This window comes from Aspergillus campestris (assembly GCF_002847485.1).
Source record: "Aspergillus campestris IBT 28561 chromosome Unknown P168scaffold_6, whole genome shotgun sequence".
Classification (NCBI taxonomy): Eukaryota; Fungi; Ascomycota; class Eurotiomycetes; order Eurotiales; family Aspergillaceae; genus Aspergillus; species Aspergillus campestris.
The window spans coordinates 574096-601516 of NW_020194341.1; the positions used below are offsets into that span (position 1 = coordinate 574096).

General features: G+C 50.6%; 7 protein-coding genes across 7 annotated transcripts; 4 read left to right on the plus strand and 3 right to left on the minus strand.

Moving 5' to 3' along the window:
* Positions 1-205: 205 nt before the first annotated feature.
* Positions 206-2617, plus strand: P168DRAFT_318513 (uncharacterized protein; the record flags this gene model as incomplete). Its single annotated transcript, XM_024840207.1, has 2 exons — positions 206-630; positions 691-2617. The coding sequence occupies 2 exons, from the start codon at positions 206-208 to the stop codon at positions 2615-2617; spliced, it is 2352 nt and encodes a 783-aa protein (XP_024692765.1).
* A 1475-nt stretch (positions 2618-4092) lies between these two features.
* Positions 4093-14014, plus strand: P168DRAFT_304492 (uncharacterized protein; the record flags this gene model as incomplete). Its single annotated transcript, XM_024838850.1, has 5 exons — positions 4093-4430; positions 4511-7050; positions 7116-12251; positions 12286-13088; positions 13148-14014. 5 exons carry the CDS (start codon positions 4093-4095, stop codon positions 13979-13981), a joined length of 9651 nt encoding a protein of 3216 aa, XP_024692766.1. The 3' UTR covers positions 13982-14014.
* A 299-nt stretch (positions 14015-14313) lies between these two features.
* On the minus strand, positions 14314-16154 carry P168DRAFT_290264 (proteasome regulatory particle base subunit RPT5). The gene is made up of 3 exons (XM_024837170.1): positions 15724-16154; positions 15192-15607; positions 14314-15136 (listed from the first exon to the last, which is right to left on the minus strand). The coding sequence occupies exons 1-3, from the start codon at positions 16038-16040 to the stop codon at positions 14478-14480; spliced, it is 1392 nt and encodes a 463-aa protein (XP_024692767.1). The 5' UTR covers positions 16041-16154; the 3' UTR covers positions 14314-14477.
* Positions 16155-16649: 495 nt separating this feature from the next.
* Positions 16650-20428, minus strand: P168DRAFT_236144 (putative trimethyllysine dioxygenase TmlH; the record flags this gene model as incomplete). Its single annotated transcript, XM_024833510.1, has 14 exons — positions 16650-16765; positions 16837-16908; positions 16975-17463; positions 17522-17621; positions 17676-17778; positions 17837-17936; positions 17987-18047; positions 18108-18192; positions 18255-18513; positions 19276-19553; positions 19626-19719; positions 19801-20121; positions 20195-20243; positions 20309-20428. 14 exons carry the CDS (start codon positions 20426-20428, stop codon positions 16650-16652), a joined length of 2247 nt encoding a protein of 748 aa, XP_024692768.1.
* Positions 20429-20839: 411 nt separating this feature from the next.
* Positions 20840-22779, minus strand: rmtA (protein-arginine omega-N methyltransferase HMT1). The gene is made up of 7 exons (XM_024834362.1): positions 22526-22779; positions 22456-22465; positions 22377-22396; positions 22206-22315; positions 21811-22142; positions 21283-21754; positions 20840-21228 (listed from the first exon to the last, which is right to left on the minus strand). The coding sequence occupies exons 1-7, from the start codon at positions 22628-22630 to the stop codon at positions 21222-21224; spliced, it is 1056 nt and encodes a 351-aa protein (XP_024692769.1). The 5' UTR covers positions 22631-22779; the 3' UTR covers positions 20840-21221.
* Positions 22780-23144: 365 nt separating this feature from the next.
* P168DRAFT_290270 (PGAP3/PER1 family protein) lies at positions 23145-24563 on the plus strand. The gene is made up of 4 exons (XM_024837171.1): positions 23145-23329; positions 23385-23427; positions 23490-24270; positions 24335-24563. Exons 1-4 carry the CDS (start codon positions 23207-23209, stop codon positions 24387-24389), a joined length of 1002 nt encoding a protein of 333 aa, XP_024692770.1. The 5' UTR covers positions 23145-23206; the 3' UTR covers positions 24390-24563.
* Positions 24564-24923: 360 nt separating this feature from the next.
* On the plus strand, positions 24924-27228 carry agm1 (phosphoacetylglucosamine mutase PCM1). The gene is made up of 6 exons (XM_024837172.1): positions 24924-25037; positions 25109-25122; positions 25237-25381; positions 25507-25521; positions 25582-26088; positions 26140-27228. The coding sequence occupies exons 1-6, from the start codon at positions 24945-24947 to the stop codon at positions 27007-27009; spliced, it is 1644 nt and encodes a 547-aa protein (XP_024692771.1). The 5' UTR covers positions 24924-24944; the 3' UTR covers positions 27010-27228.
* The last annotated feature ends 193 nt before the right edge of the window (positions 27229-27421 follow it).

Sequence of the window (27421 nt, forward strand, 5' to 3'; positions counted from 1 at the left end):
TATTTTTTTGGGTTTCTATCCGTACATACCGACCAAACAATTCAGCATTCTCCCCCTGTCGCCCGTCCTTTTCTCCACTCAATTACCTTTTTTTCTCTCCTTTCTCTTCCTCGTTCTCTATCAAAGGTCGCCATCGTCTTCTGTCCGCCCTTGCTTGCTCGAGTCCCGGTCTTGATGTCCCTCAAATGCGAATCAAGGGTTCACGATGAACGCTGTCGCCAGTAGACCAGAGAACGCGGCCGTTCCTTACACGCCAATCGCCCATCAGCCAGAATACGCTCAGAACTACAAGGACTCGGGATTTGGCGCCCCGGTTCAGCCAGTTTCCTCTCGATCCTCCTCCGTTTCCTCCTTCAAAACCAACTACAGTGCCTCGACCGCACCCACTGCCTACTCTCCGACCCCGTCTACCTCGTCGTATCGCCAATGCGACTCCGCCGCCTCCTTGGATAAGATCCTCGAATCCATCTTCAAACGTGTCCCCCAAGAAGTATACGAAAACATCATAGACCAGCTTGAAATCCTGCACACCGGATCATGCCAATCAGGATGTGTAACGTGCTTCCAGCGGGATTTGCATGCGTTGTCCTTGACATGCCGACCTTGGGAAAAGGCAGTTCGCGCTCGACTGTGAGTTGGTGGGTTACTGTGCGTCGAAGAAGACATGCTGACTGAAACGCCACTCGTTAGATACAATCGGATTCACATCGTCGGGAATGATTCGCCAGCCCAGTTGAAGAAATACAAATTAAAGCGGGGAAGCCGCTTGAAGCTTCTCCGACGCACGCTCCGGGAAAGGAAGTTGCTGGCCAACCTCGTCCTGGAGCTGCGCGTCCCGCAGATGGATTTGCTGTTCACCACGAGCAAGCACAGCACCCAGTGGCAGGAATATCGCGATCTGGTTGCCTCCGTCATCATGGTTTGCCCGAACCTGGAGCGACTGATGGGCCTGAGCATCCCGTATCACCACGAATTCGACCGACTGACGCACGCATTATCGACCAGGCGCAAGTTGAAGGAGCATACCTGGATCTTGGGAGAAGCCCCCGAGGTGTCGGAAGACTCCCCTCGCAGCACGTCGTGCCCGGGGAGTTTGGGACCGCTGCAGATGTTTGAGTTTCTGGACTATCATGCTTCCTGGACGAACTTGGAAACCCTGATGCTCTACGCCCTGAACGAGAAGAGTGCGCTTGAGCCGAGTCTCTTTCTTCGCATGTTCAACTTGCTCCCCTCGCTTCGAAACCTCTGCATCTCCAACTTCAACGACGACGCCTTTGGCGATAGTGCCCTATTGTGCCTGCCGCCGCTGGAGTCCCTTCGACTGGAGTCCCTGCCCGGTGTCACAGATACTGGTTTAACACAGTACACCTCGCGTCCGGAGTCGAGTTCACTCAAGTCATTCACCCTCATTGAACAGGATATCGATTCGTTGCTTGTGATCTCCAAGATCTTGTCATCTCTGCGTCATTTGGAGCGCTTCAAGTTTGTTCAGACAAACCGATGTCCCACTTTGAGTGCCGATGGGATCGTTTTCCAACCGATACTCGCGTCGTCCAGCCTCAAGTACCTGCACTGGGATGTCGCCTGCCCTAACCCCGGCACCGCACTCACCAAGTTCGACTCGGCCCCCTTTGCCAAACCACCGAAGCACGTGGACACGCCGAATTCCCATCTTGCCCAAAGTATACTCTCGGCGGGCTTCCCCAACCTCGAAGCCCTTCGCGCCCCGTCCGATATCGAGCCCCCGGGCGTGCTCCAGGGCGTTTGTCGGCCGATCCCCAGCGGACAAGCCCTGCTCCAGCCCGACCGATATAGCCTTCCGCGCAGCTCCCATGGTTCCGTGAACACCCGGCCATTGGCCCTGCCTGCAGGGAACAACTTGACATCGGCACGGATCCGCGCCCAGACATTCATCGACATGGCAGCGAAAGATACGGAAACGGGACTGAGGGTACTCATCGACGATCATTCGGACTCGTTCGTGCCTGATGTTGCCCTGGAGACCATGTCGGACGACGAACTGGAGAACATGGAAATGAACCAACTTGGAGAGTGGCGAACCCGGAAACAGCCCAAGGAGGACCTCGAGTTTATGGAAGAACCGGAGGGCCCTTTGATCGTGTATGACTCGCGCATGCCCGCCTATATGGGCCGCACCGGATGCAAGGTCGGTGGAAACGGCGTGTCAATCCCGCGCTTCGTCCTTCGCCCGGATCTCCCCGGCCAGGAGGCGGACGGGGGTCTGCTCGGATGGAAGCAAATCCTGGCGACCAACCAGTCGTTGACATATGCGGCGGGCGTCGGAGTGAATTGCTTTGGCAACAAAGGTGGTGTCATCCCGCCTCCGGAGGAGCCCCCGTCTCCAGCGTCAACAACCGCCTCCCGGTTCGGCTGGGGCAGTCTCGGCAGCCGCTCGACAATGGGCACAAGTCCTAATACACCGACAACGCCGGTCACGCCGATGAGCCCCTCATCGATGTCGGCCTTGCCCTGGGAGAAAGACAGCTGCACTGGGTCCTGGAATTACAGCCACAAGAGTGGTCGAGATTGGTGGTTTCACATGGAGCGAGAGCGTCCTAAGAAAGTCGAGGCCATTGATGTGAAACAGCTGTTTTAACCAGCATGATCTAACGGCTTGCTCCCATAATGCCTCTCCCATCTCGACTTTACGGTTACATGCCTTTCTTCACAACCATCCGTTTCTTTCTATATCCCAATCAACAATGCACGGAATACGCGGCCCCAGACGCGTTGAAACGGTGTTTACGGACGGACTGGACGATTCTCCTTCAACGCATACCTATGGAACGTCTCATCCCCCTTTCAGTCATTCCATCGGCCATCTTGCATAATGACATCGGAGACGGGGACCGGTGTCCCTTTTCCAAATCTCTTATTCAATCTCGGACCTACATAATAATCTACCCTCGATCCAAGAGGAGCGAGAGACGTCTCTTCCCTCCGCTTTCTTTTCCTTTCTCTTTCCTTAATTGCTTTTATCCATGGCGCTTTGACCAACGGTGGAATCACGGGGCGCAGTTATATATCCTCTTCGTTTTCTTCTGCTCTTTTCCCCCTCTCTTTATCCTGTTTGTTTCCCCTTCTTTAATTTTCTTGAGTACATATGAAGTCTCTGCCTGTATCTATTGTGAGGCTCTTCCCAGTCGTTTTTTCTTCTTCTCTTGTTTCCTTCAAGTTTTGTATCTGGGTTCGTTCGCTGGCCTAGATATTTGTACAGTATACTCTACAGAACCCGTTACTGGGGATCGAGTTAGTACATAATACATCGTTTGGTGGATGTGGAAGGATGACCTCTGGTTAGGTTGTCTCTTTTTCATCTGCTGGATAGTCATATTTGATAGTGTTGCATGGATCCTACCTAGTAGTTATGCAGAGCTATACACATTTACATAGCAACAGTCTAGAGTTCCATAAATAAAACCATGCTGCTGGTAATATAAGAATGTTGTCCATCACTCGATGTCGTCTGCGATAAGCGGCTTATCGGACATGACAGGTCATATGGACTAAGTCTTTCTCCGGCCTCCGCTGTTGTCCCCCCCACTCGGCTTCATCTTTCATACTTCCAACATGAATATGCCGAACAATGGCATACGGCCATTATGGTTTCAATGGCAGTGATCAAAGTACTTCAATCTTAAATTGGCATGCTACTTCAAAGCAGTCTAATTTCCCTGTATTTCAAATTATGTGGCTAATGTGGACTCAGGTGTCGTAGTACCAGTCTTTATACTAGGTACTGTTTTATTCACTGCGTCCAGGGCTGTTTACCAGGCCCCAAGTGAAAGCAGCTCCTGGCAATCAAAGCATTTCTCACTTCACTTGGGTCATTCACACATAAAAGAGACAATTTTCTATCAGTGACTGTAAACCATGCCTTTCTGCCCATCTGGCCTGATTTCTTTGAAGACTCTTGCCTCCCCTTGACATGTCACGTCTGTCGTTTGTACTCCATCCTTATGTGTATAGTATGGATTTGACCCCCCATCTCCATTCTCCCATACTTCAACACTCTTGTATCAGGCATCTTTCGTCTGCATGGTCTAGGTCATAAGCCTGTCTCCTCCAACCATGGCTTCCACATTTTCCGTTTTGGAGCACGTTTTCAATCACATCGTCTTGCCTCCAAAGTTACCGGGAAGTCAGGATGATGACATCAGAGAAGTGGAAAAGAACCTTCAATTCCGCATGATTATCGCGATCCAGCAACTCAGGAGTCAATCTACAGATGATGTGGCACCCACATGGAGACGCGTCGCGGCGGCTTTGAAGTCTGGTATTGTGATGGATGAGAACGAGGCTGTCGACGAAGAGGCAATCCTGGGCGATTTTGAAAACTTACAGCCTGGACAAACAATCCTTCTGTACCTCAAGGAGCAGAACGCTGCTATCCTTATACGCCAAACTGAGTGAGACCTTACCCCCATTTCTCATTTACTCCCGGTGGATGACTCTGATCACTTTGCCTTTTTTTCTCTTTCTCTCACAGGAATGACACCGTAAAGTTCGAAGCATTTGAGGCATCGCCTCCGTCAGAGGTGGCTCTGGCCGCAAAAGGTGCCCTGGAATGGGACTTCCCTACCGTCGCCGTGTCTCTTCCTCTCTCCAAGTTTCAGGACCCATATTTGCAAAAATCCCTGGCCAACTTTCTTGCAATGGCTGGTGTCGAGCCCCTGGGAGAGTTTGCCGCGAAGGCACGGAAGGCCGGTGTTGAAATCGCAGAAGAGCGCGATACCATGGACCCTGCCCTCATAACGGAATTTTTGATGACCATTCTCGAGGTGAATGGATCTCCTGATTATCCCCCGTTGCTTCGTAAACGTGTCAAAGATGATGTCTGCTGGGAAAATGCGAAGATACCATGGCGTCGATGTCCTTTTTGGCTAGTCTTGCGCGTGACTGTGCAACGTCTTCTTTACTTGGAACTGGGCGCCGAGTTGGGGATGATCAATTACAAATTCTTGATGTGCTTCCTTTTGGCCCGCCTGCTGCTGGACTCTGCCGAAAAATTGAACCCGCATCTTTGCCATCTTCTCAAAGCTAAGCTATGCCGCCGCTTAGCCAAATTGGAGACCTGCAAAAAAAACTTGACACCCTTCAATCTCGAGAGATACTGCCATTTGTATGGATATATTGCCCCTTTCTGTCAGAAAGCGATTGATACTGCTAAGCACGCTATCAATGCACAATGGAGTTCTTTCCAAGAAAACGCCCAGAGAAGGATACCGCTCCTTCCGTTTCGAGCGAAAGAAGCCGACTTTCGTTTGGCCCTTCCAAATAGCAGACCTTATTTCGAGAACCTCTTCGCCAATGTCCAGAACAGAACCAGACTGTTGCATCATGATACGACTCCGGGCCCGGCGATCCTGAAGAATTACATCAATGAGGATCTTGAAGCTTTGATTACGCGCCACTCTGAAATAGCAGGCCTGGAGGTCATCATTGCGCTCACTGACCATAAGTTTCCAACCTCTCAAAAGGATGCAGAGGATCTGTGCCTCAGCATCTCAAAGCAGATTGAAACATACCTGCAGTCTGTTGGCGACTCTTATGATCGCAACACTGAACAAATGGGCACCTTCATGTTGAATGTCTTCGATCTATGGGTTGACCTGGACGAGTGCGCTACTGATGCGTATCCTCTCCTGTACGACTATCGCCTAGTGTTTGAATCGAAAATGCTGGATGTGCTCCTCCTGTCAACACCGAGGGACATGGAGCGTCTACGGATTATCCAAAAATACCTCGACGAGCGATACGAACTGGCTGGCCCATCTGCAATGACCGTCTTTACTGATCCCAGACCAGGATGCTTTGCTGATCATTATTTCGAAACCAATGACGCAGAATATTTGCGAGAGCTTGAAGCGGACATTGAGTCGGTGTCTAAAAAGCAGCGGGACGGCAAGGAAGCTGAGTTGGAAGCCCTCAATAACGAGTGGCATGACCTAACTCGGAAAATAAGCTCAAGTTCGTGTACTCAGCGACTGGCAGACAACGGTTCCCACGATATCCGTGGCTGTAGCCATTGCTACTATGTGAGACGTCGAAGGCGCCTCAAGATCAATGTCCATGAAGACTTGCTTCCCTCTGAGAGTCCGGATGCTAGAGCTCGACGCAGGTCTGTCGTATTTGAGCTGGATGCACCTAGCGCGTTCTCAGCATATCGTACCATTACTTGGATGATAATCAACAAATTTTGCCTGCCAAAGGGCCGGTCTGCCATGGCCGGGGTAAAAATAACGCCATCTAAACCAGAAATTATGCTATGCGATTATTCTCCGCTCGCAAGATTCAATCGCAGAGAAAAGCCGCGATCCTCGCTAGCATCTACTACAAAGTCCTACTATGATACGCACTACAAGACAACTCGCTTGCCGGCTCAGCCTCACGATGTGCTACTACCTAACCCGTTGAAGCTCGGGTACTATAGCTCAGTCTGCAAGATCTGGGCTCGCGATCTTCCAGAACGACTAAGCCTGGCCCATCATTTTCACATAGTCTTGCCAACCGGTCTCCCGTTGTCTGGCCTTTATTCTTCCTCTGAATTTGCAGCGGATGGGCCTGGCCCGTCGTCTTACCAGACTATTTCAGACATCACGAAATGCCCACCCGCGCTGACAGTGCACGAGTTTATGGCACATCATAGTCTTTTCTCGGGCACCACTCGCAGATGGTTGTCCATTCTCGCTGAGCTCGGCTCATCTAATATGAACTTCAGCCTTCAAGACACCATGGAGCTCTTCCGTCACATAGTCCTCCAGGCAGGGCCCCAATTCAGAGATGACATGCTTCGGGCTGTCCATGTCATTCTTAAGGACCCGGAATTTTGCGATAGACTGATTGAGCAGGTTGACCGGCATGTTGAAGCCATCTCCAGTAACTGGCGGGAGGGTTACTATATGGAAACCATTTTGACACTGACATTGCGAGTTTGCTCACTTGGGCACGAAAGAATTTTAGCCAAGGCAGACACTCTTCTTGCCAAGATCCGAAATGTTACACTGGCATGGCTTGATCTGATACAAAGTGAGTTAAATAGCACTGAAGATGTGGGTGTTACAAAAGAGTGGCTCGATACGGATTTATTTCAGCGCTGCTCTGTCGCAGGACTTTTGAGCAGCATGCGTACTATGAGGAAGAATTGAACCGAATAGGCCTGGAGTCCTATGTCAAGGCTACACTAGCTATGCAAGAGCATATGGGGGATCTCAAGGAGATGCCAACAGAACTGATGAACATGTTTGTGCGCGATATCAAGATGACATTCAGCTTCGAGGTCCTTCTTCATCATGCGGTGGAACAACATCCCGAGAGCCTCGAAGCTGCTATTAGCACAATTTGGCCGGAAGTTACAGATGATCCACGGCAGTACACTCCGTGGTCTTTCTTACCGCAGCCGCACGAAAATTGGATTACAGCCAAAGTCAAAGCCACCCAAAATACGATGCCGCAAACCGTACACTACCATTTGCTCCAGGGCTACCTTCTTGTTGGAGGAAAGGCGCTGGGGAAGCTGCCGCCGGAGATGAGAGACTCCGAAGAGTTGAATTTCTTGTTTGGCCCTGAGCGACTGCTCGCATTCCCCTCAACCATGCCCGGGATGGAGTACGTGCTTGGGTTAAATAAAGACGGCTACCGGATTCACCTTGGCCGCAGAGAACAGCAACTAGTAATACGAGCTGCCAGATCTGACGTTGTCTTCGAATACGTACCTCAGCATGTATTTGGCCATGAAGCCAACCTGGATCTATCTGGGTCGATTGTTTTCGACTGTGTTCATTGGGTCAACCTGCAGACCCAGGTCATCGAAGCCAGACGAAAGCCGGTTATATGGCGAGGAAGGGCATCGGATTGGAACATTGATCTCCGCGCGAGCGTAGGGTACAGGCGGACAAGTTACCTGGTCGATCCCCATAGCCAGCTTTTCAATAAAGTGGCCCATATCTTCGACAATTTCGAATCTCCACTAGGGCTAACCGTGTTCCAGCCACTGAATACCAATCTCTCAGTTGAGCTGAAGCGCATGGACCTTGATTTTCGAGTGAACAGACGACGCCTGCTGACATGTAAACGATTGTCTTCGGAAATAGACACGGATCAAGATGCGGGGACTTTTTACGGATTGCGAAGCATGCTTGTGCTACGAGACACGCAAATTCCTTCAAGGCGCAGCATCCTTGTTACTCTTGGAGACATACAGTTTGAACAGAAAGGAGTCCACGTGTTTGTCCGTAAAGCCAATAATGGGGACTACGGCAGGTACATCATTGATGATGTACTAGGACGGTTGAAGTGCCCGCCAGAACCGCTGTTACTGTATACCAAGGCTCAACTACACGCGTACACGTCGTTCGTTTTACCTGATCCCCTCACAGGCCGTACCGGTACAGAAGAGGCTCTGCAGTGTCTCCAATCTGGGGGCTGTCAACCGTGGGAGCCTCTCAGACCTGGGGGGCAGGCATTGTTAGCGACGTTGACTGCTTTGACCCCGCGGCGATCATACTATCCAAAGGATTTGAAAACCCAACAAACTGTCTCCTGGAGTCCACACTTGACCACCACAATTCAACATGAGTCGTTCTTGTCCATGGTCAACCGCATTTTGAACAAATCCCGGCGATTGGCTGTCTTCAACCTTGACCCTGCTTTGTCGAGCACGAAGCCTTCACCAATGACCCAAAGTCATCCTCTCCAAGAACGAGCTCATTGGCGAAGACTCATATATGAACGTCCAGGGAAGCTAAACAAACATCTCTCTCCTGTCCCTGCTAAGCGCTATTTGGGTCGAAATGTCCGGGAAGCCACCGAAAGGTTATTGAATGTTCGCGAGGTCGCGACCTTGTTACATGAGAAACCAGGGCTGATCAACACACCGGACGACCTGGGGGGGATCCTTGAGAAGTGGCCGGTCATTGGAGGGTATGAAAGCATATTCCTCCCGTCCTCTTTAGAGGAGTGCTTGAACATCAACATTGGTGAACGTTGGGGTGCGCTGGTCAATTTTTGTCGGTGTACGCCGCCACAAGGAGAAAGCTTCATCATGTTTTTCGTGGGCCTGATAGCTTTTCGCAGCGATGCTGACATGGGTTTGATTCGGTCATTGATATCTTTCTTCCTGATGAAGGAACTTAGAGCGCTATTGTATCCCTGTGGTCAGTCTTTTGTCGGGTTTAAAAGGGACGAGGAACTCGACGTTAGTGCTCTGGCAGCTGTCGTCAGACCATGCTGTCGACCGTACGAGGAGATCCCACTCCCAAAGAAGAAGCGAAATGATCCAGAAGCGCTCAGAATAGCCGAATCACAGAGAGACGATCACAACAAAGCGTGTGGTGATATAACCGATGATTTTGTGCAGTTCATAATCGATCAGTGGCCATGCCAATCTCCCCACGTGGATGAATATTCTGGATCCCTCCTTGACAAAAGCAAAGCCTTAGAGGCTGTTCTTCCAGAATGGCGTCGGATAGACGATAACACAGGATTTCAATATCATATGGAGCTAGTAGAGAGTGTTCACAACAGACGCTGGACAAAAAAGACTGGTACTCCCGAGCCTCCCAGGCCCGAGGCGCAGTTGTATGAGCCTGTCAAAGCTAACACATATTCCCTTCCGCGTTCGGGCACTGAGTTGGTTCAAAGAGAATACAAGTTTGAACTATACAATAGGCCGAGCAAAAGAGCGCGGTCTTTTTCTTTCCAACTAGATGGGTTGTGTGCAGATATGAACCACCTGACGGTATCCTACAAGCAGCCGACGCCAGAAATTGATGAGCTTGAAGCTGTTGTAGACAGCCTGGCAGGATCAAATTCGTCCGTGCGATCTCTGTACAGCCAGGACTTGAAGAAGAGCATCATGGCGTTGAGAACAATCAGACCAGGTCCAGAGTCTGGCGTAAGAGGGTATGATAACCTTGACCGCGAAATAGCAGACGCCCGCTACATGGTCAACCAGAGCCATGAGAGAATATGCGCTTCATTCACGCACAACGACGACAGATATCATTGGCTCCAACAAGGAATGCTGTGGCCTTGCACTACGTCTGTCGCAGTCCTTGAGCAATTACGATCTACCCACCGCCATAATTACGGGCAGAACATGAAGGAGGCGCTCGTGCTGTATGCGCAGGCTATCGGGGACTTGCAGCGTCTACTTCGGATAAACGATGCCTTGAAGAGAAAAGACAACAGGAAGCTAGCTCAGGAACAGAATAGCTCCAGCCACATCAATTGGGAGCCAATCCGTTTCCCAGACTGGCTTCTACTGGAGATTGACTCCAACATATGCATCCGTGAGGATCAAGTCGACGTTGCCTTGGAGATGATATGCCCTTCATCCGGTTCAAATACCGCATTGCAGATGAACATGGGTCAGGGGAAAACATCCGTCATCATGGCCATGCTTGCATGCGTCTTTGCCAATGGGTCGATGCTGAGCAGGTTCATTGTCCCGCGCTCATTATTGACGCAGACGGTGGAGATCCTCCAATCTAGACTTGGGGGTCTCGTGGGAAAAGAGATCAGCCATGTTCCCTTCTCCCGGAGGACCCCGATTTCACCTGGCCTTCTTCAGGAATATCGGCAGATGCATGAAGACATGCTACGCAGTTCAGGCATTGTTCTAGACATTCCAGAGCATGTCCTTTCATTCGGACTTAGCGGTCTACAAGGAGTCTCAGATTCCAAGATAACCCAGGCAACGGAGATGGTGGCGACCTCGCGCTGGATGAGTGAAGTGTGTCGGGATGTCCTTGACGAGTGCGACTTTACCTTGGCTGTTAGAATCCAGCTTATCTACCCTAGTGGCTCACAATTGTCGGTTGACGGCCATCCTCGTCGATGGGAAGTTGTGGAGACCATCTTAACTTTGGTGGTTGACCACCTCCGAGACCTTTCTCGGAATTTTCCACACAGCGTCGATGTCGTCGAGCGCGCAGGGACTGGATTTCCAATGGCTTATTTCTTGCGAAAAGATGTAGAGCACGCTCTGATAGGCAGACTAGTGGACGATGTCTGCAGTGGCCGGTTGTTCCTTGTGCCAATCCATGACTGTACCAACGAGGAGAAGCAGATGATTCGGGACTTCATATCGAAAGAAGCAGTCACGAAGTCTGTATCTGATCGCGTGGCACAGTTATTTCCAGGCACCCTGTATGCTAGGAAGGTCGTTTATCTTCTCCGTGGACTGTTCGTTCATGGTATCCTATTACTGTGCCTGAAAAAGAGGTGGAACGTTCAATATGGCCTTCACCATGGACGAGACCCTATCGCGGTTCCGTTCCGTGCGAAGGGTGTTCCTTCTGACCAGGCTGAGTGGGGCCATCCCGATGTGGCGATTCTCTTCACCTGTCTAGCATTCTATTATGAAGGTCTCACAGAGGCACAGCTTGGACAGAGCTTACAGTGGATTTTGAAGTCAGACGATCCTGCCACTGAGTACGATCGGTGGACGCAAGCGTCCACGACATTACCTGAAGCTTTGCGGCACTGGAATATCATCAACGTGGATGACAGCGCTCAAGTTACGGAAATATGGCGCCATCTACGGTTTACTGTCGTCGTGATCAACCATTTCTTGAACAACTTTGTCTTCCCAGTTCATGCCAAGCAATTCAACATCAAATTGCAGACGTCTGGATGGGACATCCCCCTCCTGTCACTCGACGAAGAAGAACAGCCCCAGGGCCCTCGGCCAAATCGACCTGGTCTCACTACTGGTTTCAGCGGGACGAACGACAACCGGCGACTGCTTCCGCTCACTATTGAACAGCAAGACCTACCGGGTCTTTCGCACACCAACGCGGAGGTTCTAACATATCTCTTGCAAGAGCGAAACCGTCGCTACATGCTTGCAGTCAAGGGGAATGGGAAGCGGATGAGTGAAACAGACTTGATCGGTCTCCTGGCACGCATCAACATCCGGATTCTCATCGACGCAGGAGCCTTCGTGCTTGAGATGGATAATAGACAGTTCGTTGAGACCTGGCTGAAGCATGATAACGAGGCACAGGCTGCGGTGTTTTTTGGCGAGCACGAAAAGCCTTGGGTTTTGTACCGGAATAAAAGGGCTCCTATCCCCCTTCTGGCGACGCCATTCGCCGAGAATCTGGAGGGCTGTTTGGTTTACCTGGACGAAGCCCATACTCGAGGGACGGACTTAAAATTGCCAGTTTGTGCCGAGGGAGCGTTGACGTTGGGATTGAATCAGACGAAGGACCACACTGTTCAAGGTAAGAGTTGATTTTCGTTCTATTCTTGAGGCAGACCTTGATCCCAAGATGCTGACCTTTGTAGCGGCCATGCGACTTCGTCAGTTGGGCACGACACAGTCGGTTGTCTTTCTTGCGCCCCCTGAAGTTCACCAGAGCATATTGGATACTTGCGATAAAGAGCCTAATGACCAGATTGATTCTTCGCACGTTATTACTTGGCTTCTTGATCAGACTTGTCGCAATCTGGAAGAGTTGCAGCCTCTGTACTTTGCACAGGGGATCAACTTCTGCCGCCGAACGCAGGCGTCTCGGACTAACAATAAATTCTTAACGGACTCTCATCATAGAAAGAATTATTTGGATGTCCTACAGCTACCGGAACAGCAGACCCTCGAGGAACTATACCAGCCCAAGATAGTTAGAGAGGGAGATACTGAGGGCCCTATACCTACTGACGGATCAGTACATTGGAAGATCAAGGGGTTTCTACAAAAATTGGCAGAAGGACAGAGGCATGCAGATTCTATCTTCCGCATATCAACGTCGATGCTGGAAGAAGTCGAGCAAGAGCGAGAAGTGGCGTTTGAAATTGAGGAAGAGAGACAAGTCCAGCGCCCTCCATCTTTCCAACCTTTCAGCTTCCCAGGCCTCGACCAAAACATCCTAGACTTCGTCCATACAGGAAGTTTGCAGGGTCAGCGTGGATACGTCATGGCATCCAGATTCTTAGAATCGACGGAGCTGGGGAGGAAATACAAAATCAGAGGCTCAGCTTTCCTCGCCCACTTGTTCGTTTCCTGGGAGTTCACCAAAACCGTCAAAAAGCACCGCACCGAAAAAATGGATAACATGATAGTAAGTCCTCTCTCGTAATCTATCCAGAACCCGACTCAGCTGATCACTCATTGTCCCAGCGTCCTGTGAACTGGATTCTCTGGAGCCCGCGCACAAACACCGCTCTCGTTATCATCCCCGAAGAAGCTGAAGCTGTCATCCCAATCCTCCGCGAAGCGAATAGTAACGAGAACAACAACGACCCCATCGTCCACCTCATCCTCTACGCCGCGCCGGTAACAAAGCGAATGCTCCACTTCAGTCACCTAAAGTACTTCGCTCTGCCTGGTCTCCCCCTCAAATGGGAACCTCCCGCATGGCTCCCGATCGAGATCGGCCTCCTAGCCGGCCGTCTCTACTTCCACTACGCAGACTACCAACCCATCATGAACCACCTAAGCCTCAACACCATGAAGTCCATCAACTGGACATCCATGCTGTCCTGGAAAGATAGCACCGCAGAAGCTCGCAGCACACCCGCGCATAGCTCTCTTCTGGCCAGAAGCACCCTCGCCTTCCTGCATGAGTGGCTGTCCGTCCGCCGCTCCGGCCAGGATATCTCCCAGACCCCGATGGGATACATCTGTCAGGGATGGCCACTTCGCGAAGATCACCCGTTCTTCCGTTCGACAAGACCCATATCGAATGGGGTGGGCACTTCATCGTCCTCTTCATCATCATCTTCCTCTATTTTGCATCGCCGTGGACGCCACCATTCTGCCCCTGGGAATCATGCCGGTGATGATGATGATGATGATGACGACGAGGAATATGACAGTGTGGACGGCGACGAAGACGACGACGCAACGATGATAACGAGTGATGAGGAGGATGTGGGGAAAGAAAACCGTCCTGTCGTTATTGATTCGGATTCGGAAAGTGTGACGTTTGTAAGCCAGAAGAGTCGGTCTTGAGGATAATGGGATTGATCTATTTGGTGTATTTTGGGGGAGTTTTTTAATGGTGCATGTTGGGGACGTGGATTTGTTTGTTATTTTTGATTTTGAATCGTTCATCTTCTCCCCTTATCTATTTTTTTTTTTTTGCTGGGGATTGTTATACGATTTCTCTCTTGCTTGGGGATACAGAAAATGGTTGGAGTCGGAGGGTTTTGTTTACTTCGTTTCTAGACAGATTGGCAAAGAGTCGGAATAGAAATAGATAGCGTCCGTATGTTAAAGTACTCTCTTTTCCCTTTCTCTATTTTTTTATTACGTGTCTCCTGTCTACAGGATAAGGTAGAGAACGAGGACAGACCATATCATTACTGTTTTATCTATTTGCCGACGGAATCCACAGGCAAAACAAATATCGGCAGAAACGGCACATATATCAGACCCCGATGGAAGTGTAGATACAGATGTACCACAAAAAAACCGGATAAGTACAAAAACATGCTAAGAAATCTATTTAGACATAGATACCCATGTTGGTGTCCTTCTTCTTGGCCTGCACTTCTAGAATAGCGTCGACGTAATTCTCGTGGCCGATCTTGTTCAGACCCTTGCGCAGCGCAATCATACCAGCTTCAACACAGACGGCCTTGAGCTGGGCACCGCCGAACTCGTCGGTGCTGCGGGCCAGCTCGGCCCAGTTGACGGAGTCCTCGACGGACATCTTGCGCGAGTGGATCTGCAGGATGTTTGCGCGGGCCTCCTCGTTGGGGAGAGGGAACTCGATCTTGCGGTCCAGACGGCCGGATCGCAGGAGGGCAGGGTCCAGCACGTCGACGCGGTTCGTCGCGGCGAGGACCTTGATGCGGTCGTCCGAGGCGAAACCGTCCAGCTGGTTCAGCAGCTCCAGCATCGTTCGCTGCACTTCACGGTCACCGGACTTCTCCGAGTCGAATCGCTTTGTTCCTACCGCGTCCAACTCGTCGATGAAGATGATTGAGGGCGCTTTCTCCTTGGCCAGCGCGAAGCAGTCTCTTACCAGCTTGGCACCGTCACCGATGAACATCTGCACCAACTGCGGGCCCGCCAGCTTGAGGAATGTCGCGTTTGTTTCGGCGGCACAGGCTCGGGCGAGGAGAGTCTTACCGGTACCGGGGGGACCGTACATCAGGGCACCTGGAAGAATAGAGGTGAGTATAATGATGGTGAGGAGAAATGGAGGAAGCCATACCCTTCGGCGCCTTGATACCCAGCTTCTTGAAGCGTTCGGCCTCCTTCATCGGCCATACGATAGCCTCGACAATCTCCTCGATCTGCTTGTCCAGGCCACCAATGTCCGTGTATTTCTCCGTCGGCTTCTCATCGACCTCCATGGCCTTCACTCGGTTGTCGTACTCGGCCGGTAGCGTGTCCAGCACCAGATAGGAATCTTTGTTCACACCGATCAGGTCACCGGGCTTGAGCTGCTCATGGTCTACGAGACCGATGAGCGGGAGATAGATGGTTTGGCGGGTGGACGTTTTGATGACAGCAGACTTGCCGACCCGGGTTGCGTCCAAGTCGATGTTGGCCCCTTCTTCGGCCGCCTCGGCCTCGACATCCAGATCCAGCAACTCGACGACATTTCCGACCAAGTATGGTAGTTGTCTGTGAAAGAACAAAGAAGAACATAGTTAGTCGGCTGAATCGAGGACCCGGTGTTGCACCACCGCCACAGCACGTCACCCCTAGGGATGGGATGGGATGGGATAAGACCGACATACCGGTTATTCTCGATCTTCTCCTGGTTGTCCTTGACCTTCTCCCGCATCGTACTCTGTTCGTGTGTCAATCGTTGGAATTCGCTCTTCATTATGCGCAGCTCGTTCTCCAGCATTCGCCGCCGCTTGACGATGTCCGCTGTGCTGGAGCTCAGGATCTCGTCATCCAAAAGCTCGTCTCCCTCGTCCTTCTTCTCAGCGTCGCCCATGTCGGCATCTCCGTCGCCTCCGTCGGGCTTCCTGCCATCGCCATCGCCCTGATCCTTCTTCTTGTCTCTCTCCTCGCGCTCGAGGTCGTCAAGGTCTTCCAAGGTGGACATGGTGCGTGGTGAATGTGTGGACTTATATTAGAAGAGATGTGAAGTTGAATAAGGTGGTGGAAGGGTGAGCAGAAATGGAATCGAATGGAAAGAGATGGGGAGAAGGGCCGGAAGTGAGCTTGAGAGATGATGCTTGAGCTCCCGGTCAAACAACGTCAGCTGTCCTGCCTGTGTCACGTGATGACCCATCAATGAGCCGTGCGCTGTTCATGACTTACTAATCGTTCATCAGTATACACTTATGCTCCACTATACATCTAGTTCTTCATACCGGCATGGATCGCTCTTACTCGGTTTGAATATTCAGAGGGATGCATTGGTTTGAATGCATGGATCGGATATCTACGTAATTCCTTTAACATGTAGCCTAGGAGTAAATGCTGCAACTTTGATGATGTAAACTGTATCGTTTTGGCCGAGAGTAGTACCAACCACAGTAGGTTCTCACGTCCCAATGTGGTATCAATCTTCTATTGACTGCTAGAGCGGAGTGGACATACTCTCCATCTATGTACATATCGAGTGTACAGCCTTGGGATTCATCCGACTGTCAACTTCCACCCCCTCGAGATCGCTATGCAAACAAAACCATCAAGCACTTATTTACATTCATAGGTAATAGCTTGGGTTCATGGGAGAACGCCGATAGTTTCCAAGGTTTTTCAAGACTCGCTCGCGGCCAAATTTGAGGAGACGGTACTTGGAGATGAAATCATCGTTATTGACTAAATGGAATGAGTCAGCGTTTGTCTGGGTTTTTGTCTGTCCAGCATAGCTCCGGAAGGAGAGTACGTACTGTAGCCCCCACACATCCTGCGCTTCCCAGTAAACTGCGACCGGCCGTGGAGCATTCTCCAGTTATCGAAAACTGATTTCATGTAAGCCCATTGTTGTACATATAAGGGGATGAAATCCATTAATATGATTAACTTACTAAGTGCAGTCCCAGGCTCCAGTTGGGTCCAGATCTCCATGTCCTTCCGTTTGATTATTGAATCCCAGTGTCCTGCTGCGCGATACCACTCAGTCTGCTGTTTCAATGACCAGTCCATCTTCGGGGCGCGGTCATAATTATTCCATCGGATCTGGTACAGCCGATTCAATCCCCGGTGGTAATTGAGCACGGGGAACTCCTGTGCAGGCTGGATGCAAACATCTGGGTTGCCACTCGAGTGAGCCGGTTGTGTAGTTGAGCCAAGGGCAAAGTAGTTCGTTGTGTTTTCCTCTCTCAGAGTTTCGGCCGCTCGGAACCCATCGACAAGTAAGCTCTCGCCTCCATCCCCATCAGTGTGGGAGAGAAGATGAAATAGTTGGAGTCTTGCGGGGTCTGTAAAGTAGGTATTATCCGTGTGGGCACCGAGAAACTCCGTGGTGTACGCCGTGTCCTTGAACGTCAAATCGGCCGTAAAGTCCCAGAAACCGCCTTGACACTATCTTTTAGCTGCCGAATCATGCACAGGAGGGGCGCCGGGAATTTGTACCGTAATGAGTAGGTCGAATATACGCTATCCGCTTCAACAGTTCTTCTGTAGCTTCTGGGGTCGTGGGCACGCCCTTGACAAAGCAGAAGCCCCACTCATACTGCACAAACATCAGCAACGGGGACGTGGTATATCAGATGCTGGAGTGACCTACAATGTTATCAAGCCATTCAAGTAAGCCCTGGTCATCTTCCATGACTCTCGAGAACAGAACTGTGGGATAAGCTTGATCGTAAGGGGAATGGGTCGGCACAGGTCTGGTGAGGTAAACGTTAATAACAATTTCCGCTAATACAGGGATTTGAGAGACCTTACCTGAGATCCAATCCCGGCCATTGGTATTTCTTTGCCCCGGGCTGAAGACTATATACATTGAGAAAAGAGAACGGATAGGTCGCGCGATGTCCATCAGACCCTTTGGTAAAGTCAACTCGGGTTCATGAGGGAGTCCTTTATTAGACATACATTGCACGATGACACCATCTTTATCGTAGTCTACTTTCTCTGCCTTGAGGTTCTTAGGTATCTGTAGCATCGCAGTATCAGCCAAGGATACGACCACTATCAAAGATTCAGTTACACCCACCTTGAACGTGTCCACAATGCGTTGCATTGTGTCTGGATGAGTGCACTCTGGACAACGGCAATTTTCCCTGAGAAATGTCTTTCCGCTATAATCAGTTAGCATACTTCCCATATTTGAAACCAAATTCCTAATTCAAATCCCACTTACAAAAGCCCAAAACGACCCGCATTGTTTATGCGCAATGAAATGCCATTCTTGGAGTCTACTGACCCCGGCGTTTGACTCGGCTTTTTCGATCCTTCGATCAATTCACGTAGACGGTCTTCCGGTTCAAGTTTGTCTTCCTTTGAAGTCGAGGCCGTCGAGTTCGTCCGTTTCCCTTCAAAAACCGCGGTATGTGGACACGAGACCAGCTGCCGCGGGACTGACAGGACAGGTCTACGACTTGTTGATAAACACCGGGTACCTGCTCCCTAGTCACAACAGAAACCGCCAATGTTAGTTCCATAGGATGGCTATATTGCAGAGTATCTGCTTGAAGGCACTTGTTGTTCAGTCCGTTACTCACCAACCGGGCAGCAAGTCTAGCCGAAGAGAACATTTGCGCAATGCTACTGCCAATTGATAATCACGTCAGTCAAGCCTGTCGCGGTTAAAGAATCACGGAGCCATTACTTTGAGAATCCCCGAGTCTGCAATCCTCTGAGATGCGCAAGATTGCCCTTGTTGCGCGGCTTGGGGTAAGGCGATTCGGGGTAACCGTGGATAGTCGGAGGGAAGTTGGGGAGAATGTCGCATCTCTCCGCACTCACTAATAAAGCGCGCCCCACATCTTAGACTCGGCATCACGTGCCTTGTCATCCGACAGTCGATCCGGTCCCGCAGTTTAAATGACTGGACACTTCGAATAGAAGGGAAATTACTGCATATTATGACTGTGCCTGTGTGGAACGAGTTGTTCAGAGCTGCAGTTCGCGACTGGCGCGTAATTCTGCGCGTTCCTCCTTACAATTCGGTACTGCTTTCATAAAGTATGGCCAACCGATCAGTACATTGTCTACAGTACGGTGTTTTGCACGTCCAAAATGCCGGACATGATGTTGCTATAAACTCTGCTAGTACTATTAACTGCCTTCGAGAACATGTTTCACATAGGCTAGCCATCACAGCCTGCTCTTGGCCCCCGTAACCTTCAAGAGACAGCGACCATTGCTCAAAACAACCTTACCCTTGTCGTTCTTGGTCACGAACCGGACCTCCTCAAAGTCACCCTCACGAGTTCCCATTCTCCAGATCTCCGTGGTCAGCTTGTCGCCCGGTTTGACCGGCGAAGCAAATCGGGCCTGGAATTCCCGAAGATTCTTCGGGTCGCTACCTCCGAGCTCGCGCAAGATACCCTGCGCGGCGGTGTTCCAGCTGAAGAGTCCGTGGATAATGACGCCGCCGAAGCCCATCTGTTGGCCGGGCTCGGGTGTGGCGTGGAGCGGATTGTAATCGCCATTCAGTCTAGGAGGGAGTCAACGTTAGAATCCGGGTACGAGAATTGGGTTTAAAACCCGATAGGGTTGTACTGCGTACCGGTAGAGGTGTGCGGTTTCGTTGGTCGTCTGTACAACGTGTACAGCATCCGGGTTCTTGCCCTGCGGAGGCGCATAGCTCACGGCGCTAGGACCTAAGAGGCTGTAGTGTCAGCAATGGAATTGCTTGAGGTGGAATATGATTATAGTTGTTAAAGGAAAAGCGTTTCTCATACCCTTGGGGCCGCCCCAGTTGCCCTGTCCTACGAAGAACCCGTTGCTCACAGTCTTCGAGTACACCTCCCCAGACTGTGTGTCGACGATCGATTGCTCAGTCTCAATCACAGAACCCGACTTGCCCTTGTCATAGACGCCAATGACCCGGCTGCGCAGCTCGAACTTCTTCCCGGCGCTGGTGGGAGGCAAAGGCTTCAAGACGGTCAGCTTGCGCTGGCCGTCTACCGCGCGACGGCTGTCGAACTGCGGCACACCAGGGATCGGAGAGCTCTTGGAACGCGCATAGAAGTCCGTGACCTCCTGGTCAGTAAGCTTGAAGGCTATACGGTGGAACTAGAGTTAACCATTCTGCGCTCCGGTGAAAATAAAAAACAAAAGAATCAGTATACATACGGATAATCAAGGGGTAAGTGGGGAAGACGGCGAAGTTTGGGTGGAGTTCCTAGAGGCGAGTTCAGTTTTAGTATGGGTAGCGGAGGAGCGATGAATGAGGGTATCATGGCGTACATATAGGAAATGGAGCTCATCTGCCTTGCAACCAATGCTGTTCGCAAAGAGCAAGACATCACGCTTCTGCCAGGAAACCTCCTGGGGAGGAAATTCGTGACCAACTCCGGGACCAGACATGATGAACTTTGATCTACGATATGTTGGATGTGAAGGGCGAGAATAATAACACTTGAAATAAGGAGTTTCAAGTAACACGTGGCGCTTATGGAAAGCCTGTACGATCGAAATCAAGTAAGATATAAAGTAGCAAACGTGAATCTCAAGCTATGCAACACCTGGCGGAGCAGCTCTTCTTTAACTAACCCGACGGTCTAGACAGATCAAATCAATCAATTCATTTGCGGGGTTGGCCCGACCACGAACCGAGGCCCAGTCCGCCGCTTTGGCCGAAGCATTCCCGATTCCACTCAACTTCCCCAGGCGAATGGAGCCACCAAGTCTAACACCCTTGCACAATGGGGTCCGCTAGGTTTATCTAGTAAGTGAAGATGTGGGGTAAATCATTACTTGTATGGAGGATCAAGGACAGTGATAGCTAGCAAGTGAATTTTTCTGGAAACAAAGCACAAGGCAAGCATCGGTGCTGGGACTGAGCGTCGACTCGGGGTATCTACTTGGAAAATTCGAGGAGCTTCATAAACGTCTGTTCAGGAAATCATCTCTCCGTACCATCGCGCCGAATCATGATGCCGTTCCTGACTTCCACAAAAAACAACGCCGGAACAAAAATCTCACAAAAGAACAAGAAAAAAAATCAACTAGAATAGTGCAAAAGTCGAGATCTTCCCGCAACCCAAGATCCATCCAGGTAAGTTTCCGCCGATGCTATGCTGCCACGTGAGATCCATTCCATGTACTGACATAACGTGAAATCGGAGAGGGATCGTAGATCCCCAATATTTGTAAGGATTTAGCACCTTCATGAGTCAGTACCAGTATGAACGTCAATGCAAAGGAATGCATATGCTTACATCCTGAAGAAACAGCTACCCTCCGAGGTACGAGTAGGGTCTGTGGTCTCAAGCTTGTAAGACAGGCTGATGTCCAGGTCACGCTTGTTCTTGTCGTTGGGCTTGTTCTCGATCACACCAGTCACGCTTTCCTCTTCCTCGACGGTGAGGACATCACGCAAATAGAATACAGTCTGCTTCCAGTGCGTGTACTTGGCATGAGGGCCGGTGGAGAAGGTGATGGGCTTGTGGCAAGCACCGAATTCAATATCGAACCAAGCAATGACGGCATGAACGAAGTCGCTGCGCTTGACAGGCAGCGAGAACGTCGACCGGAACGCGAGATCGGCAGGGGTAACGGTGTAGAGATCAAGGGTGATGATGGGGCAAGGGTCAGTGACCAAAGCCTTCATCTCGACGGTATCGACCAGAGGCTCGGTGAGGGCGATCTCCTTCATCGGGGAGTAGTCGAATCCGTACACGTTGTCCCAGACTAGCGCCCGTTAGTATTTCAATGGGCCCGGATCTTGCTAGAGACAAACGACTTACATCCGATCTTGTCGTCCTTGTACTCGCCATCCTCAATGCCCGCCAGATACATGGTGGCCTTGTCGGGGAAGATCTTGCCACCGGGGTTGAGGTAGCGGTCACGGGCGTAAAGGACGGTATCCAGCATGCTTTCGTAGAGAAGGAAGTAGCCCATCCACTCAGAGATGATGATATCAACCTTGGGGTAAGGCAGGACGACTTCTTCCATCTTTCCTTGGAGCAGGGTGATCTTGTCGGCCATTCCGTTGGCAGCGACAATCTCGCGAGCCTTTTCGATGATCGAGGACATATCCACGCCGATTACATGCTTCGCACCGGCCTTGATGGCGAACCTTTTTATCCCAATTTGTCAGAAACCCAAGCTTTGAAGCAACTTCCCGGATTGGATGACATACATGCTGAGGATGCCGGTTCCGCACCCAACGTCGAGCACAATCTTGTCCTTGAAGACATGGCGGTTCTGGTAGATGGCATCGCGGTACGATCTCGTGCGAACATCGTCTTTCTACAAATCGATTCACATTAGCCAAAGTGGTTGCTAGTCATAGTCCCGGTACTTTACTCACAAGCATTTCCTCATGGATTCCTGAGCGGGGTAAAAATGTTAGTCTCTCTAATCCGCAAAAAGGATTCGTTGGTGGTTACCGTGATGGTCATAGCTATGATTTCGTTAGCAAACCGTCTATACAATAATAACAAGGCCTGAAGGATTTGTATACCTGGTAAAGTAACGCACTTCAGCGTGGTCCATGCCCACCATGCGATCCGCACTGCTGGTCATACCAGCAGGCTCAACCGATTGCCTCTCAGACCCGTTCATACTTATAGCTCGTCTGATATTATAAAATGGTAAGAATGGAGAAGATCAAGAAAGAGATGGGGAAACGAACAAAAATACAAAAGGGTAGGAGAAATAAATGAGAAAATTTATAATCCGCAATGCAATCAGATAGGAAGAAGAAGGATAAGCGCCTCCAAGATTGCCTCGAGCACTTTTTTTTTTTAACCCTTCATGGAATTTCTGCTGCGGCGAACCTTGCAAAGACTTAATTTGCGCCTGAGCTAGTCCCGTTTCGGCTTAGGCACCCTTCGATAACAGTTGCGCCGATTAGGGTCACGTGACTGGAGACCCTCGCATCGGTCCGGCTTCGTATAAACTCAGTATGATATAAAATAATTATACTATGCTATCTTACTTTATGTAAATTCTTACTGTATTTCCCTTATTCGAAACATTAATATTCATCTCATTCGGGGTGAGGTATTGGCTCGGCGCAATGCCAAGCTACTCTCCAAATTGACCAGCTCCGCTCGGATTGCGGCCTCCGCACTTTATCTCTCTCCCCTTAAGTCCAGCGTCTTCGCAAGTGGTTCCTCGGCTCTACCCAGCACCATGATGTTGGTCTCCAGGAAAGGGACTTTTGTTTCCCTATTGTCCTTTGTACTTTTCGCGAGTCTCATTGGCAAATCGACAGCCTCCCTGGGCGATCATCTCCCGGATTTCAGGGAATGTGTTGAGGTACATAGCTCATAACAAGTATCATGATCTCAAACAGTTACTCACAAGGACACAGATATGCAAAACTGAGAACTGCAACGATGGCGAGTCTATCATCCGTATGCTTGTCCTAATGTCCGATCTACCTTCAATCCGAGTGGGCTAATTGACTCTCAATAAGCGTTCCACCTTCGCCTCATGCTGTGGACTTGTCCCGCCGAGTGCGATTATACCTGCCAACACATTGTTACGGACCGTCGAGTCGCCCGCGATCCCCCCATGATCACTCCGGTTGTGCAATTCCACGGCAAATGGCCGTTCCGCAGAATCCTCGGCATGCAAGAACCGTTCTCGGTCTTGTTCTCTATCCTCAATTTCCTAGCCCATTGGTACGGCATGGGTCGTATACGCGAAATCATTCCCGCCTGGCACTCCCTCCGGAAATACTACATCGCGTTCGGATACTGCGGTCTGGCGTGCTGGACGTTTAGCACGATCTTCCATACTCGCGACTTCGCTGTGACAGAGAAATTGGATTACTTTGGCGCTGGTGCGAACGTGATGTACGGTTTGTATCTTGCTGTTATTCGAATTCTCCGCCTGGACCAAGAAGAGCCCGCCCCCAAGCCGACTCTGCGCCGCCTGCTGACCGCAACCTGCATCCTTCTGTATACGATGCATGTCTGCTATCTCAGCTTCTGGTCCTGGGATTATACCTACAACATGATTGCGAATATCGTGATCGGGATGATCTCCAATGTTCTGTGGGTGGGTTTCAGCGTATCGCGCTACCAGAAACAGGGCAACAACAAGCCCTGGACTCTTTGGCCTGCGTTGATTGTGGCCTGGATCATGCTGGCCATGAGCCTCGAATTGCTGGACTTTGCTCCTTGGCACGAGCTCATTGATGCTCACAGTTTATGGCATCTGGGGACGGTGATCCCAACGTTATGGTGGTACCTGTATGTTTGCAGCTGCCCGACGTACTGGGTTTTCTGGAATGCTAACACGCCCCTCTCTTCTTAGATATCTTGTCAAGGACGTCCAGGATGACGTGGCTGGAGACCGGCTGAAGGCCTGAGCGGTAAACTACATGTGTGTGTGTTTACTCGCCTTATACATGTGAAGTTGTGGTAATTTTCTGTTCGACTGCTTGCATTGGAAGTGGCCAGCTGTTGTGTAGGTCCAGGTGACTGCTATACGATGCACTCCGTATAATATTTATGTTGAGATACTCGGTATACCATTGTTGTAAACAAGACACGGATGACCCAAGTGAATCTGTGAATTCCAACACTCCACCTAATGACCGGTAAAGAGAAAAGTCAATTTCTAAGAAACTAAATCACCTGTATGTTTTGGGGTGGCATGTTTTTGTTCTCCCAACTCAGCCTATCATCCGGTCGGGCGGGCTCACCGCTCAGGGGCAGCGGCACTAAATTGTTGTACCTTAGCTTACTGCACTGTCTCACCCCAAAGCTGTTTCTTTCTCTTGCTTTTTTTTTGACCCTTTTCCCTAGTTTTTTAAGCTATCTATCTCCAAACCACACTTGCGTGTTATCATTCAATCGCATCTCTTTTAGTGTATTATTTTAGTGCCCCTCTCCAGCGATATCCTGAACCAATACGCGCCGCAATGGCGTCTCAAGCCGTTAAGAACGCGATCACCGAAGCCGCGTCGCAATATGTGAAGCCGGAGGGGAAGGTCTTCCAGTATGGCACTGCGGGGGTAAGTGTCTTTTTTCTTGCGTCTTCCGCGTTACTGATAGGACCGCGCTAACTTCATCGTCCTTTATGCAGTTCCGCATGAAAGCGTAAGTCGTGGTTCCTTTTTTGCTCCTTGACCCCCGGAAGGATCGCTCAGCCCCGCCTCCACAATACCCCGCGATCGTCCTTTGATTTACAACTTGGCCAACGTCTTCTCGCAGCGACATCCTCAATACGGTGGTTTTTGCTGTCGGTTTGCTTGCTGGACTTCGTTCCAGGAAGCTTAGTGGACAATGGATTGGTGTCATGATTACCGCGAGTCACAACCCAGCAGAGGACAATGGTGTGAAGCTGGTTGATCCTATGGTACGTATATGCATCTCTCCCGGAACGAAAAATAAAACACAAACAAAACCAAAAATGTGAAAGAGAGTACAGAAAGGAAAATAAACGAACAGGCTTGAGTGTATTTACTAACTGGAAATATCTAGGGTGAAATGCTGGAAGTATGTCTTGCAACTATACATATGTGGTAAAAGGGACTTGCTTACATGTTCGTCAAACAGGCCGAGTGGGAGCCTTATGCGACCAGACTTGCCAATGCTCCGTTGGATAAGATCGCCGATGTCTATGATGAACTGATCAAAGAGATCGATGTCAGCATGGAAAACCCAGCTCGTGTGGTCTTCGCTCGTGACACTCGTGCTTCTGGGTCTCGCCTGGTCAGCGTTATCAATACTGCGCTTACGGCGACAGAGGTCGAGTTCCTTGACCAGAAATTTATGACCACCCCTCAGCTTCATTACGTTGTGCGATGCAAGAACACCCTGGGTACCCAGTACGAGTACGGCGAGCCGACCGAGCAAGGATACTATGAGAAGCTTGCTTCGGCCTTCAAGAGAGTGATGAGGAGCGTAAAGACTAAGGGCCCTCTCACTGTTGACTGCGCCAATGGTGTTGGTGGACCTAAGCTGAGGGAGTTGATCAAGTACCTTCCCAGTGCGGAGGAGGGTGGCCTCGAAATCAGAGTTGTCAACGATGATGTTATCAACCCCGACAAGTTGAACTTTGAGGTAAGTTCCAGAGCCTTGACAGGGTGGCCCCGTAACTAAGCGGGTTATTAGTGCGGCGCCGATTACGTCAAGACGAAGCAGCGTGCTCCCCCTTCGTCCAAAGCCTCCGTGCTTGAACGCTGTGCTTCGCTGGATGGCGACGCTGACCGAATCGTCTACTATTTCATGGATGAGGGTAATGTTTTCAGGCTGCTTGATGGTGACCGCATTGCCACCCTTGCTGCTTCCTTCATTGGCGATCTTGCTCGAAGCGCGGGTATCGCTCAGAAGCTGAAGATCGGTGTGGTGCAGACTGCCTATGCCAACGGCGCCAGCACGGACTACATCGAGAAAGTCCTGAAGCTTCCTTCTGTCTGCACCAACACCGGTGTGAAGCATCTTCACCACGCCGCCCTGCGCTTCGATGTTGGGGTCTACTTTGAAGCGAACGGCCACGGCACGATCACGTTTTCTGAGAATGCTCTGAAGGCGATCAAGAACTCCGAGCCCCAATCTCCGGGCCAGCAACGTGCTCTCGAGTCCCTCCAGGGCCTGACCGACCTCATCAACCAGGCAGTCGGCGATGCCCTCTCTGACATGCTTTTGGTGGAAGCTATCCTGGCCCACAAGTGCTGGAGCCCCAAGGAGTGGCTGGGCACCTACACTGATCTCCCGTCCCGCCTTGTCCGCGTCGAGGTCGCCGACCGATCGATCTTCAAGGCCTACGACGCTGAGCGCAAGCTTGAGTCCCCTGCAGGCCTCCAGTCGAAGATCGATTCCCTCCAGTCCCGCTACAACAAGGGAAGGAGCTTCGCCCGTGCCAGTGGCACAGAGGATGCAGTCCGTGTCTACGCTGAGGCGGCTAGCCGTTCTGAGTCGGACGACCTCGCCACTCGCGTTGCCAACGCTGTTCGCGAAGCTGGCTCTACCAAGGAGGCTTAATAATTTCAAAATTTACCAGCCGGTTTTATCAATGTTTGATGAATTGCAGCAAGCGTCTTTGTGGATCTCAGAATATTTAGCCATGTCTGTTTCATTGGAAGGGAGACGGGCTGCGGGACTCATTGATGAATGATGATGGCCTGTTTGACCAAGAATATTCTGCTATAGAGTTTGATGAAAATACTCAGGAATGAATCATGATTGACCATTGCATTACACCCAATTTCAGTATCATTTTGGTCTTCTAGTTAATTAATCTTGTAGTAGAAACTTCCGTAGCAACTGTATCTGGGAGCCATGGGCTGGGCGTGGACGGGAAAACAGATAACCCGGATTCCTCCGCGGCGCTGTTCCGCCGATCTACTTTTTTTCGGGCTTAAAAAAAAAGTCCGTTCTAAATCCAGACTACGGG

Excerpts from the sequence above, each read along its gene's own strand:
- P168DRAFT_290264 (XM_024837170.1), bottom strand. The coding sequence starts at position 16,040 with ATGTCCACCTTGGAAGACCTTGACGACCTCGAGCGCGAGGAGAGAGAC. Across the intron at positions 15,608-15,723 it reads GAGAAGATCGAGAATAACCG|ACAACTACCATACTTGGTCG; the intron begins GTATGTCGGTCT and ends GTTCTTTCACAG. Across the intron at positions 15,137-15,191 it reads GGGTATCAAGGCGCCGAAGG|GTGCCCTGATGTACGGTCCC; the intron begins GTATGGCTTCCT and ends CTATTCTTCCAG.
- rmtA (XM_024834362.1), bottom strand. The coding sequence starts at position 22,630 with ATGAACGGGTCTGAGAGGCAATCGGTTGAGCCTGCTGGTATGACCAGC. Across the intron at positions 22,316-22,376 it reads GAATCCATGAGGAAATGCTT|AAAGACGATGTTCGCACGAG; the intron begins GTGAGTAAAGTA and ends ATCGATTTGTAG. Across the intron at positions 21,755-21,810 it reads CAAGGACGACAAGATCGGAT|TCTGGGACAACGTGTACGGA; the intron begins GTAAGTCGTTTG and ends AACGGGCGCTAG.
- P168DRAFT_290270 (XM_024837171.1), top strand. The coding sequence starts at position 23,207 with ATGTTGGTCTCCAGGAAAGGGACTTTTGTTTCCCTATTGTCCTTTGTA. Across the intron at positions 23,330-23,384 it reads ATTTCAGGGAATGTGTTGAG|ATATGCAAAACTGAGAACTG; the intron begins GTACATAGCTCA and ends ACAAGGACACAG. Across the intron at positions 23,428-23,489 it reads CGATGGCGAGTCTATCATCC|CGTTCCACCTTCGCCTCATG; the intron begins GTATGCTTGTCC and ends ACTCTCAATAAG.
- agm1 (XM_024837172.1), top strand. The coding sequence starts at position 24,945 with ATGGCGTCTCAAGCCGTTAAGAACGCGATCACCGAAGCCGCGTCGCAA. Across the intron at positions 26,089-26,139 it reads CCGACAAGTTGAACTTTGAG|TGCGGCGCCGATTACGTCAA; the intron begins GTAAGTTCCAGA and ends GCGGGTTATTAG.